The 13,633-nt window shown below is 47.8% G+C and overlaps 1 protein-coding gene across 1 annotated transcript; it reads left to right on the forward strand.

The window, feature by feature from the left end:
- The first annotated feature begins 558 nt into the window (after positions 1–558).
- Positions 559–13,387, forward strand: LOC117045035 (protein MROH8-like). Its single transcript, XM_033145821.1, has 10 exons — positions 559–805; positions 2,309–2,433; positions 3,402–3,475; positions 5,106–5,250; positions 6,779–6,874; positions 8,574–8,678; positions 8,854–8,989; positions 10,393–10,508; positions 12,197–12,349; positions 13,223–13,387. Exons 1-10 carry the CDS (start codon positions 559–561, stop codon positions 13,385–13,387), a joined length of 1,362 nt encoding a protein of 453 aa, XP_033001712.1.
- Positions 13,388–13,633: the final 246 nt, after the last annotated feature.

The following is a 13,633-nucleotide window of genomic DNA, read 5'->3' on the forward strand; positions in this document are numbered from 1 at the left end:
CTCCTCCATCTTTCCCAACATCAGGGTCTTTTCCAGGGAGTCTTCTCTTCTCATGAGGTGGCCAAAGTACTGGAGCCTCAACTTCAGGATCTGTCCTTCTAGTGAGCACTCAGGGCTGATTTCTTTAAGGATGGATAAGTTTGATCTTTCTGCAGACTCTCTCTAGAGTCTCATCCAGCACCATAATTCAATCGCAAGAATAGATTAGGACAAATGAGAATTTCAACAGGTTTTGGTTGGTGTATACCGGTACTAGTTTCAGGAAGAGCCAATGAGGTTGGGTCTGTCATCCCCACGACAGAGTGAGCTCCATTTGCTCTGTCCCAGCTCCTGCCAACCTAGCAGTTCAAAAGCACGCCAGTGCAAGTAGATAAATAGGTACCGCTGTGGCAGAAAGGTAAACGGTGTTTCCGTGCTCCCTCAGCCGGAAAAGCGAGACGAGCGCCGCAACCCCATAGTCGCCTTTGACTGGACTTAACCATCCAGGGGTCCTTTACCTTACTTTTTGTTTCTGTAAACACAACCTGAGGTGTTCCTTCTTCCTGTCTCGGTTGCAGAATGGATTTGAACAGCTACCTGGGAGAGTATGAAGACGACATCTTCCGAGGATCTTCCCCCCTGGGGTGGGAAGATTCTGAAATTTTTCTGGGTAGCCAGAGCGGGACAGACCTGAGTCAAGGGGACTTGCAGGATGACACAACCGAGTCTATCACGGATGAAAGTGGGCCGCTGCTTCGGTGCCTCAAGAAAATCTACCGGAAGGGGAAGAAGGAAAAGACGAGGCGACGAAAAACCATGACTTCAGGTAAATCAAGGCCTCAGTGGCTCAGACTGCGTTGGAATTTTTGATGCGAGGAAAAATAAATATATATGAAAGGCTAATTCCTAGATGCCAAGTTCCAGGTTTGGGGGGCTAGTTCTCTTTGGTGAGGGAATCCCAGCAGAGATTTAAAATATGCAGCAAAGTGAAATATGCAGCAATATCAGCTGTTAGGCCTTTAAAATATGCCCTTGTGAGTAATCAAACAGCCCCTGTTGCCCCAAGCACAGGAAAAGGCCACAGGTTTGGTAAGTTAAAAATGGGTTTCCTCACAAACTCTTCAAAGGTCAGGTTCATGTGCTTTTCCACACATCCGTCAGAAAAGTTGCACAGGGAGTAAAACCTGGCTTAGTTACAGTGGTGAAAGTTCCCAAATTATTGGTATAGGAATTCAAGTGTGGCTTGTAAGAGCCATGTGGTCTGAGCTGCAGCAACCAGCTCAGACCCAGGGCCGGATTTAGGTTTGATGAGGCCCTAAGCTGCTGAAGGTAATGGGTCCCTATATATGTCCAGCTGTCCTTTGTCAACAACAAATGGTTGCTGTTTTTTGTGTTGAATATATTCTATATGGTAATTTATGGACCTAATATGTAAGCCATTTCCACATAACAAAATATGTATTTTATCAAAGTAATTTGTTTTTTATCTTATATTTTGGAAATGTACATCCAATTTCCCCCCCTTTACATTTTTTTGGGCCCCCCAAGAGAGTGGGGCCCTAAGCTATAGCTTGTTTAGCTTATACGTAAATTCGGTACTGCGCAGACCTCCTCACACGCTTCTCTGGTAGACTGGCCTCAGACAGCACCCCAGGTTCTTAATTCTATATCACATGCACGCACAGAAGTTGAGGAAAGCTTTCATGGATCCTGCCGGCCAAGGCTGGGAGATCTTTTGCAGACTGAGGGCTGCCCTCCCTCCTGGGGGCCACTTGCCATTGGTGGGTGGGGCCAGAAGCAAAAGTGGGCGGGGCAATGACAAAATGCTTAGCTTTGCAACATAGGCTGGTTTCACTCCTCTCTATTCTGCGTCCAGGGCAGGTGACCTAGAGAGGGGCGGGTGCCCTGGAGAAAGTCCTGCAGGCCAGGGAGAGGTGCCAAGCAGGATGAATTTGGCCCCCGCATTTGGCCCACCCCTGCTACAGGCAAACTACCTCTGGAGCAAGCTGTTAGATCCTTAATCATCAAGGGACCCTGAATCCCCACCAGCAGAGTAACTGATTTCTCCTTGTGTGGTGTAGGGGTTAAGAGCGGTAGACTCGTAATCTGGGGATCCGGATTCGTGTCTCCGCTCCTCCACATGCAACTGCTGGGTGACCTTGGGCTAGTCACACTTCTTTGAAGTCTCTCAGCCCCACTCACCCCACAGAGTGTTTGTTGTGGGGGAGGAAGGGAAAGGAGAATGTTAGCCACTTTGAGACTCCTTCGGGTAGTGAAAAGCGGGATATCAAATCCAAACTCTTCTTCTCTTCTTCCCTGGCGCTTTTAGTCCCTGATCTCTCTGCCATGGCAACCATCTGGGAAGAAAGCGAGAACCCTGGTTCTGCTCAGGAACCTGAGCTTCTGCTGAACTCCTGGAGGAGCACCATAGATTACTTCAACAGTAAGAAAGAGGTATGGTAGACCAGGGGCGGAGTGATGGGGAGTGTAGGGGGCGGTCCACCCTGGGTACCACCCTGGGGGGGGGTGACACTTGGGGCGGTGCCCCAGCCTGCAATTGGCGGCGCCAGCACGCGTGAGGCGCAGCAACGTTTAAGGCTGCAGCACGCGAACAGCAGCACAGTGCCTGTACTGCTGTTCGCGCGCTGCACCCTTAAAACTTGCTGTGCTACCACACGGTCAGAAGGAGTGCCAGCTGCCCGCGCCCGCCATCTTGGGTGGACTGCGCATGTTCGCACATGCGCAATCCACCTGGGATGTTGCGCACGCGCCGTGATGTCACGGCGCATGCGTCATGATGTCAGGGTGTGTGCGCGCGCTAGGGAGCAGTGCCCTGCCCCTAGGGGTTGCCCCCCGTGTTTGTCTTTCAGATTGGCCTCCTTCACAGGGTTGTTGTGGGGCCTAAATGAGCAGAGGAACAGCCATGTGCTCCACCTCAAGCTCCCTGGAGAAAAAAAGGTGGGATATATCAATAATAATAATGAATTCTTCTCTCTGTCTCACACACACAATTTCCTTTAGGAAGATGTCATGAAGAAAAGCTTTTTCAGGTTCCTATCCATTCTCAGCAAGACAATCAACTGGAGCAACATGACTGATTTTTTTATGGATAACTTTACGTCCGATGTTGTCGGAATCTTAACAGTGAGTTTCTCTATTGGCTTGTTTGCCTGTTTTTCAATCTGACCCCGCTCTTGAAAATACTTACTCAACCCTTCCTTTTCCCCTGTACATGCATAGCCCTCCTTGTACCTTAACTGGAGTTAAGGTCCCTCCTCTTACCAATCTTATGGTCAGGCCACATTCTTGTGCGCTGGCGCTGACCTCACCGTCGATGAGTTTTGCAGGATTTCTACCTCACTCGCTGAGGATATCTCACTTGGGGTGATTAAACCCCCCCTCCCCCCACTTCTCGTTTACAGGAGATGATTAAGAGAGATTATACAGAATCCAGCGTCATCTGTGTTCATGCTATGGCCACCGTTATTGACTTGAGGTAGATTCAATTCCTTAGCTCACTTCCTGGGTTGACTTCTAACTCCTGACCCACTGTGGCAACGCGACTGCGTTGAAGCTTTCTGCCGTGCAAAAGGAATCTGTTTTACACTTGTGGCCAAGGGTTTCAAATGAAGTGGCGACTCATAGATTCGGAGGAGATAACATGGCGCCCTCCAGATATCATTGGACCTCCAACTCCTATCAGCCCCAGCAATCATAGCCAATGGCCAGGGTTTATGGAAATTGTAGTCCAAAACATTTGTAGGCTGCCACTATTGGTGAAGGCTGCCCAGCACAGTACCTAAAGGGTCATTTTCTTCCACTCAAACTTTTCCCTCAGTAAATATGTCCTTCAGACACCTGTCTTCCAATGACCTTGCCTTATGAGGTCTAGCAGGAAGCTGCTGGAGAAGAGGGCCTTCTCTGTGGTGGCACCCAAATGAAGATGAGATCTTTTAATGTCCGTCTGTGTTACCCTGCTGCTCAGGACTGTGCGGTGCTTTTTTTCTAGGAAAAAAGGGGGTGCCAGAGCTCACCATGAACACTTCCCTTGTTCTCTTATAAGGGCAATGGCGCCCACCTGAGAGGTGCCGGAACTGAGTTCTGGTGACTTCTGGCTGCGACTATGTATGCTAACTAACTAATCTAAGGTTACCATACGTCCCTGTTTCCTGGGGACAGTCCCCGGATTTACAAATCAGTCCCCATACAAAATCCATTGAAGTTGAGAAGTGTCCCCAGATTCTTTGGGGGGGAAATGGTAACCTTAAACTAATCAGTTGCAATCCTTAATTTTATAATAATAGTAATAATAATAATAATAATAATAATAATAATAATAATAATAATAATAATAATTTATTATTATTTATACCCCAACCACCTGGATGAGTTTCCCCAGCCGCTCTGGGCGGCTCCCAACAGAACACTAAAAACACAATAAAACATCAAACATTAAAAACTTCCCTAAACAGGGCTGCATTCAGATGTCAGATGTCTGAAGAAGTGTGCATGCACACGAAAGCTCATACCAAGAACAAACTTAGTTGGTCTCTAAGGTGCTACTGGGAGGATTTTTTTTATTTTTTTATTTTGTTTTGACTATGGCAGACCAAAACGGCTACCTACCTGTTTCTAAAAGTCAGCTTGTTGTTTATTTCCTTGACATCTGATGGGAGGGCATTCCACAGGGTGGGCACCACCACCGAGAAGGCCCTCTGCCTGGTTCCCTGCAACCTCACTTCTCACAGGGAGGGACCTGCCAGAAGGCCCTCGGAGCTGGACCTCAGCGTCCGGGTTGAACGATGGGGGTGGAGACGCTCCTTCAGGTATCCTGGGCTGAGGCCGTTTAGGACTTTCAGTGTCAGCACCAACACTTTGAATTGTGCTCGGAAACACACTGGGAGCCAATGTAGGCCTTTCTGTATTATTGTCCTAAAATTACAGATTTTAGGGAAAACAAAAGCATCAATCCATGAGATCATAGGTCGAAAGGCTGGGTTGAAATCTTAAAAGTAACACGAGCGAGCCATTCCCCAGCCAGAAGCCCACCAGAATTTTCAGACTCCATCTCGAATCATTCCCCAGCTGGCAAAGTGCCATTCTCTGATTCCCGTTTCTTCTACCAGCAAGGCGAACGTCACAAAAGCGATGGGGTCCTACAAGAAGGGGATATTGCTCCGCACCTTTTTCAAGAGCGTCTTTGCCCTTTCACCTCTGAAGGCGGGACAAGAGGAAGGAATGGCCGATGCTGCCAGTGCCCAGTACGCAAAGGTAGTTTTGTTTTCCTCTCGGGCTTCGAACATAATAAGGGGAGGCTGCTGGATCAGGCCAATGGCCCATCTAGTCCAGCATCCTGTCGCCTCAGTGGCCAACCAGATGCTTCAGTGGGAATCCTGCAAGCGGAAGAGCGCTCTTCTCTTCTGTGGCTTCCAGCTACCGGTATTCAGAGGCAGTGCTGCCTCCAACTGTGGAGGGAGGTCAGAGCTCCTGTGTCTGGTACCTCCCCTCCTTCCATGAATGGGTCCAATTCTCTTTGGGTGGCTATAACTGCTGCCTATGGCAGCGAGTCACATAGTTTCTAACTATCATAAAATCAGAATTGCAGAGTAACTTACAATAAGGCTAAACCTTAACACTAAGCATGCTGTGTTCAGAACACCACGCCAGAAAGAGAGATAGAAAGAGAGAGTGAAACCCATGCTCCTTCTGGCCTTACTTTTATAGTCAGCACGACCTTGACAGAAAGAGATAACAGAACCAGTTTAAGCCCGTTGTACTCAGCTTCTCGGAAGCAATAACCCAAACATCATGATGAACCTTCTGCTTGTTTCTTTCACGCAGAGAAGCTTCCAGAACCCTCTTGGATTAATTAGAATAGGAATGATCTCTGCACATCAGATCAATACTATCTGGACCAAGAAATGCAATTTGACGGTTTTGCGGCAGGCACAGCTAACCCGTGACACTTCAGATATTGCTGGACTCCAGTTCCCATCATCCTTGGCCATTGGGTGTGCTGCCTAGGGATGATGGGAGCTGCAGTCCATTGCTTAGCCACCCTGGTTTAGTGGACTTTTTATCCAGCCATGATATAAAGAAGGGGTTTTATGTACAGTTGTGCCTTGTTTTGCAACCGTTTTGGATTACAACCAGACCTCCAGAACAGATTATGGTTGTAAACCAAGGTATCACTGTATGGGAATCCCCCCAGATCCTGGAGCTCACCAGCCCAGCCAGCCCAATATTCCATTATAGAATCATAGAATTGCAGAGTTGGAAGGGACCCGGGGGTCATCTAGTCCAACCCCATGTAATGCAGGAATATGCAGCTGTCCCATACGGGGATCGAACCTGCAACCTTGGCGTTCTCAGCACCGTGTTGGAAACCAGCCGAGCTATTCAGGCATTATGTGTGCTGCATGAAGAAGTGCTTACTTTTGTCTTTCCTGAATCTTCATTGAATGTCCACAAATTGTAGTGTTGCAGCTCTGTCTATCTATCTATCTATCTCTGTTCCCACGCTGGTCCAGTGGGAAGTTTGTGGCTTGGATCCTGACAAGGAACTAATCCACACTTCCAGCTCAGCCAGTAGAGCACGAAACTCTTCATCTCAGGGTCATGGGTTCGAGCCGCACATTGGGGCAAAAGATTCCTGCATTGCTGGGGGGAGGGTTGGACTAGATGACCCTTGTGGTCCTGAGCAGTAATCTAGGCAGGGCACTTAGCTCTCCTTGTTTCCAAGGTCATCCTTTCCTTGGTCCTTAGTGAACTGGTCTCCTTCAACACCCCCCACCCCCAGAACCTCTTCATCAGAACATACCAGACCTTCAGTGAGATGCTCCAGCAGCTGATGGTGGAGAACCCAATTCCTTCGGAGCTGGAGAGGATCTTGCAGGTAAGAGGAAAGGAGCACAGAGGCTGGGAGGGAGGCAAGAGTTTTAAGAAAGGATTGAGGACAGGGTGGGGGGTCAAGGTCAAGCAATAATAATAATAATAATAATAATAATAATAATAATAATAATTTATACCCTGCCCATTTGGGTGGCTCCCAACAGAATATTAAAAACAGGATAAAACATCAAACATTAACAACTTCTCTAAACAGGGCTGCCTTCAGATGTCTTCTAAAAGTCAGATAGTTGTTTGTTTCCTTGACATCTGATGGGAGGGCATTCCACAGGGCAGGCACCACCACCAAGAAGGCCCTGTGCCTGGTTCCCTGTAACCTCACTTCTTGCAGGGAGGGAACCGCCAGAAGGCCCTCGGAGCTGGACCTCAGTGTCTGGGCTGAACGATGGGGGGTGGAGACCCTCCTTCAAGAATACTTGGCTGAGGCCGTTTGGGGCTTTCAAGGTCAGTCCCAACACTTTGAATTGTGCACGGAAACATCCTGGGAGCCAATGTAGGTCTTTCAGGACCGGTGTTATGTGGTCTTAGCGGCCACTCCCAGTCACCAGTCTAGCTGCCGCGTTCTGGATTAGTTGTAGGTTTCCGGGTCACCTTCAAAGGTAGCCCCACATAGAGCGCATTGGAGTAGTCCAAGCCAGGGGCGTAGCAAGGTAAATTGGTACCCCAGGACAAATTTTTTTTGTAACCCCCCCCCTCGGCATGGGAAGGTCAGGTGGTACCTGGTGCGGAAATTTTCTTGTCAACCCCCCCACTGATCCCCCCCCCCGCAAAAATGGTTTTACGTTATTTCATATTTTCTTACAAAGGAATAATAATTAAAAAAACTTTTATTTCTATTCTGTCCTCCCCGGCCGAAGTCGGGCTCAGGGTGGCTAACATCAGATACATAACATTGGTATGAAATCAAACAATAATTAAATTACCTACTAAAAACATCTCAAAATCAAATTAAAGTCTAATTAGATGGCTTTCCACAGGGTTAGGGTTGGGAACAGTAAGTGTTCTCTGAACTGAAATTTCAGCGTTCATGACATAGGAAAACAGCCAAGTGAACAGCTATTTTGGTGGAGGAGGGTCAAGATATTAACCAATATGCATGAAATTTCATATATAGCTATATAATCCCTAGTATAGTAAAATAAGGCCTTCGGAGAAGGCATTTTCAAAAAAAAAAAAATTCCAAAAAAAATTCCAAAAAAATTGTTCCTTGATAATTTGTCACCCCCTCCATTATGGGAAACCGGGGTGGGCGGCCCCCCGCCCCCCTGCTACTCCTCTGGTCCAAGCGGGAGAAAACCAGAACAAGCACCACTCTGACGAGACAGTCTGCGGGCAAGAAAGGTCTCAGCCGGTGTACCAGATGGAGCTGGTAGACAGCCGCCCTGGACACAGAATTGACCTGGGCCACCATGGACAGTAACTTCAGACTGTCAGGATTCCATCTTACTGCCCATGGCTTTGGTTGCTGGCTAAGTTGGAGCTCTTGCTCAACCTCTATATATTTTATATTTACAATGCTTGCTCCACCTAGATAATTTGTACAGGCATGCAGTCAAAATGTATGTTATGTATTTCTCATGGACACTGACCTTAGATTGCTCTACACTTTCTGGCACTTTGGGAAGACGAGCAAACAGACCGGATGGCTGCAGATTTTTCTCTGTTGCGTTTTCCCTTCCCAACAGCTGATGGCTCCTTGGCTACAGTCTTCGGAGGCCGACCTGCGAGAGAGGGCTATATGGACCAGTGCGTCGCTGCTCAACTTTGTGGCCAGCAAATTACAGTTGGATGTGAGTAGACCAGGGGTCAGCAACCTTTTTCTGCCATGGGCCGGTCCACTGTCCCTCAGACCTTGTGGGGGCAGGACTGTATTTTGAAAAAAAATATGAAGAAATTCCTATGCCCCACCAATAACCCAGAGACTTCCTGGTGCTCAGCACTGCTGTGCCTCCTTTCCTCTGCCAGACGCTGTCCAAATTCTCCCGGCTGGGCCACCTCGTCGCGGTGCTGGGGATCTGCTGCGGAGACTCCGTCAAGTCCATCAGCTCCAAGGCAGCCAAGGGCGTCCACCTCCTCCTGGCGATCGTGCTTGGCCAGAAAAGTAAGAAACGGGTGGCGAAGCAGAAGGTCCCGCCGGGTTCAGTCCCTGCCATCTCCTGCCTGAAATCTTGGAGAACGGCTGCCAGTCATTGTGGGCAACACATCCTCCTTCCTTTTCCCTTTCACCCCAGGGCCAGCTCACCCATGAGGCAAGGTGAACCAGTGGCCATAGGGTGGCCAGCTCAGAACCACTGGGAAGGATGTCAGGCCCAGGCAGGAAGGGGGGGTGTTATTGGTTTGTTTTTGTTCTTATTTTTATTATGTTTTTTATATTTTAATTTTATGTTGTGAACCAGCCTGAGATCAACAGATGAAGGGCAGTAAATTATTATTATTATTATTATTATTATTATTATTATTATTATTATTATCACCATCATCATCATTATTACCACCATCTGTTGTTGTTGTTGTTGTTGTTATTATTATTATTATCATTACAATTTATTATTATTATTATTATTATTATTATTATTATTATTATTATTATTATCATTACCATCTATTATTATTATTACTACCATCTATTATTATTATTTCCATCATTTTTATTATTATTATTATTATTTCCATCATTATTATTATTATTACCCACCCACCTGCAAGCAGCCACTCTGGGTGGCTTCCAACAGATTACACAAAAACACAACCAAACATCAAGCATTAAAATCTTCCTGATACAATATGTCTTTGGAAAGCCTTGCAGTTGTTTGTTTCATCGCTGTATTTACTTACTGATTTCATTTCATAAGTTTTATACACCGCTTGATTTAAAAAAAATCAAGCGGATTACAAAAAGATTTTTTAAAAGCAAGGGAAAAAATCGCAATACCTTAAAACACACAAAAAGTTTTTAAAAATACTAAATACAGATTAAAATTCGCACCAGCTTTTACAGCATCTCGGTAGGTTTGCCTGAACAAGAATGTTTCTAGCATAATTATTCATTTTTAATTATGATGGTCTCATGTATACTTGTTTTTAACTGGAGCGTGGATTTTACCCGGACAGCTTTTCTGTTCAAGCGTCTTATAAAATAAATTAATTTATTTTTAAAATAAATAAATAAATGTGAGATTATGGTAATATAGCTCCCCAGTAACTTCATGCACCTAATTAATATGGCTAATAGGTAGGTGCCCATTGTGTAGAGAAATATTCATTTGCTTATATCATATTTATAACATTTATGCTCCACCTTTCCCCATGATTTTATTCCTCCACATTTGCTCCTCACAACAACCCTGCGAGGTAGGCTAGGTTGAGAGGCAGGGGACCCTCACCCGGTGAGCTTCATGGCTGAGCAGGGATTTGCACCCTAGCCCGGCACTCTAACCACTACACCGCGCTGCCCCAAAACTGACTGGTGTGCTCTTGTTTTTTAAAATTTCCGGTGTGTGTCAGTTGCGAGGCTGGATGAGAAGAACGTCCACACGGAAGCCATCAAGCGCAAGCACAAGGAGTTCTTGGAATCTTGGAATCCATCCGTGTTTCTCAAAAACCCCTCCAGAGTTGCAGAGGTAACTGGGAGGGGCAGGGGGAGGACACAGCTGGGGTGGGCATTGTTGTTGTTTAGTCGTTTAGTCATGTCCGACTCTTCATGACCCCATGGACCAGAGCACACCAGGCACTCCTGTCTTCCACTGCCTCCCGCTGTTTGGTCAGACTCATGTTGGCAGCTTCAAGAACTCTGTCCAACCATCTCATCCTCTGTCGTCCCCTTCTCCTTGTGCCCTCCTCCATCTTTCCCAACATCAGGGTCTTTTCAAGGGAGTCTTCTCATCTCATGAGGTGGCCAAAGTACTGGAGCCTCAACTTCAGGATCTGTCCTTCCAGTGAGCACTAAGGGCTGATTTCCTTCAGAATGGATAGGTTTGATCTTGCAGTCCATGGGACTCTCAAGAGTCTCCTCCAGCACCATAATTCAAAAGCATCAGTTCTTCGGCGATCAGCCTTCTTTATGGTCCAGCTCTCACTTCCATACATCACTACTGAAAAAACCATAGCTTTAACTATACGGACTTTTGTCGGCAAGGTGATGTCTCTGCTTTTTAAGATGGTGTCTAGGTCTGTCATTGGTTTTTTCCCCAAGAAGCAGGCGTCTTTTAATTTTGTGACTGCTGTCACCATCTGCAGTGATCATGGAGCCCAAGAAAGTAAAATCTCTCACTGCCTCCATTTCATTATCCGAGGACAAATATATGTCTGGATATTGCTCACTACAATATCCGTGGCACCGTGAATCTCCTTGATTGCTTTCAGGTTGGGACATTAAAATTCCCACTGTTCTGGCAGTCATGGATGGGGGGGAAAGGGCTCACCTCTTAGCTGAGATGGCAAAATTGACATGTATAATCAGAGAAAAGTCATTGCTAACGTTTCTTAAAGAATGGAAACCCCCTCATGGACTTTTTGTGCGAAAAAGAAATAACGATATCTGGATTTGAGGGTATTTCAATATTTGTTTATAGAAAATGGCTTTGTTGGAAGTGAATATTGTTTTTACATAGCAGGCAGATGAAGAACCAGAAATTCTTTACTTTCTGAGTCTTATTTTTCTATCTTCCTCTTTTAAACCCTTTCCTATTCTTTTTAAAATTTATTTCTTTTTCCTTCTCTACTTCTCTTTCCATGGGACGCGGGTGGCGCTGTGGGTTAAACCACAGCGCCTAGGGCTTGCCGATCAGAAGGTCGGCGGTTCGAATCCCCGCGACGGGGTGAGCTCCCGTTGCTCGGTCCCTGCTCCTGCCAACCTAGCAGTTCGAAAGCATGTCAAACTGCAAGTAGATAAATAGGTACCGCTCCGGCAGGAAGGAAACGGTGTTTCCGTACGCTGCTCTGGTTCACCAGAAGCGGCTTAGTCATGCTGACCACATGACCTGGAAGTTGTACGCCGGCTCCCTTGGCCAATAAAGCGAGATGAGCGTCGCAACCCCAGTGTTGCACATGACTGGACCTAATGGTCAGGGGTCCCTTTACCTTTCCCTTTACCTAGTTCTCCCCCCACCCTTGCCCTTTTTGTGTTCTTATGGTATCTAGATAAAAGTCTTGCTTTGGTTTAAAATAAGGGGAAAGACAATAAGCTTCAAGTTTTTTCTCTACAAACCTTAATAGAATTTATTTTGAGAAAAGGAATAAAGCGGGGGCATCTCTGCCCCAGCCAACCACACGCCAGCAGCATTTCTCCTTCCCTCCCCTTGTGCTCCAGGTCTTTGGCGTCTACTTCAGCCCGAGAGAGAAGACGGACTTCATCCTGACCGCTTTGGATGGCTTGACGGTGCAGTGCACCACCTATTGCTGCACCACCACAGAGGGGCTTCTTGCCAGCATGGCGAGGCACTGCGGCGCCGAGATAGAGAAGGTGGGGCAGGTCTGAGACAGCAGGTGGGCGTCCTGAGGATGCTGATTTGGCAGGTGGGGAGTCCTTGCAGTGGCGTAGCATTGCTTGCCGGTGCCCGGGGCATGGAGGGTGAACTGAGCTCACCGCACCAGCCCAACCCTCACTGCCACTGCCACCACAGGAGCAACGCCAGCCCTACGTCGCTTTGCCAAATGCACAGTGCCCCCTAAAAAAATGTGTCTGCCCCTCCATTGTACCCCCGAGTCCTTCTTGCAGTGGGGCCGAGCTTTTCAGAACTTCACAATAGCCTCTCCACCCAGTGGCGTAGGAAGGGCGGGACGCCCCGGGTTCCAGGGGAGGGGGTTGACACTCGACGCCCCCTCCCCAAACCAGGCTGCGCCACCGAGCACCCGTCCGTACTGCTTTATGGATGGACAGGGCAGCCCTACGACCCACCGCTCGCTCGGCGGCTTGCCTGGTCGCCGTGGGAGCAGCAGCGCCGGCCCGGATGGATTGGGCATGCGTAGCATTTTCGCGCATGCACAGTCCGTCCGGCGTCGTGACATCACGATGCCCCCGCCCCCAGGTGGGTACCTCCATGCTGCCACCCTGGGCAGCCAAAAGGCTTCCTCCGCCGCTGTCTCCACCAGGTGACTGCAACCTACAGAGACACCTGCCCATCACTCAGGACTCTGGCTGAAGGTCTCCTCCTCCTCCTCCACTTTTTCTCCTCATTCTCCTTCCTCCTCCTCCTCCTCCTCCTTTTCATTTTCTCCTCCTCCTTCCTCCTCTATCCCCCTCTCCTTCTCATCCATCTCCTCCTCCTCCTTTCTCCTCCACCTCCTCCTCCATCTCCTCCTCCTTCATGCCTTCCTGCCTCCCAACCCCTTCCAGGTCTCAGACATTGTGGACGGGATCTGCAGCCGCCTGGACCTGATCCACCAGCCCAGTGCGAGGAGGCTGGTGATGAAGCTGGTGGGCTTGCTGGCAGGCAGGACCGAGCACTTGGACACAGTCATCTCCAGCCTCCTGGAGCATTCGTTCCCACCTGACAGGTAACAAGTTCCTCACGTTTCTCCCTTGAGAACCGAACCCTACGCATCAAGTCTCTGTCTACATGGGAGCAGAGGCGTAGGAAGGTCAGGTGGTACCCGGTGCGGAAAATTTTATTTTCTTACAAAGGAATTAATAATAATAATAATAATAATAATAATAATAATAATAATAATAATAATAATAATTTCTTTATGTCCCGCCCTCCCCGGCTGAAGTCAGGCTCAGGGTGGCTAACACCAGATACATAAC

This window comes from Lacerta agilis, chromosome 4 (genome assembly GCF_009819535.1).
Source record: "Lacerta agilis isolate rLacAgi1 chromosome 4, rLacAgi1.pri, whole genome shotgun sequence".
Lineage (NCBI taxonomy): Eukaryota > Metazoa > Chordata > Lepidosauria > Squamata > Lacertidae > Lacerta > Lacerta agilis.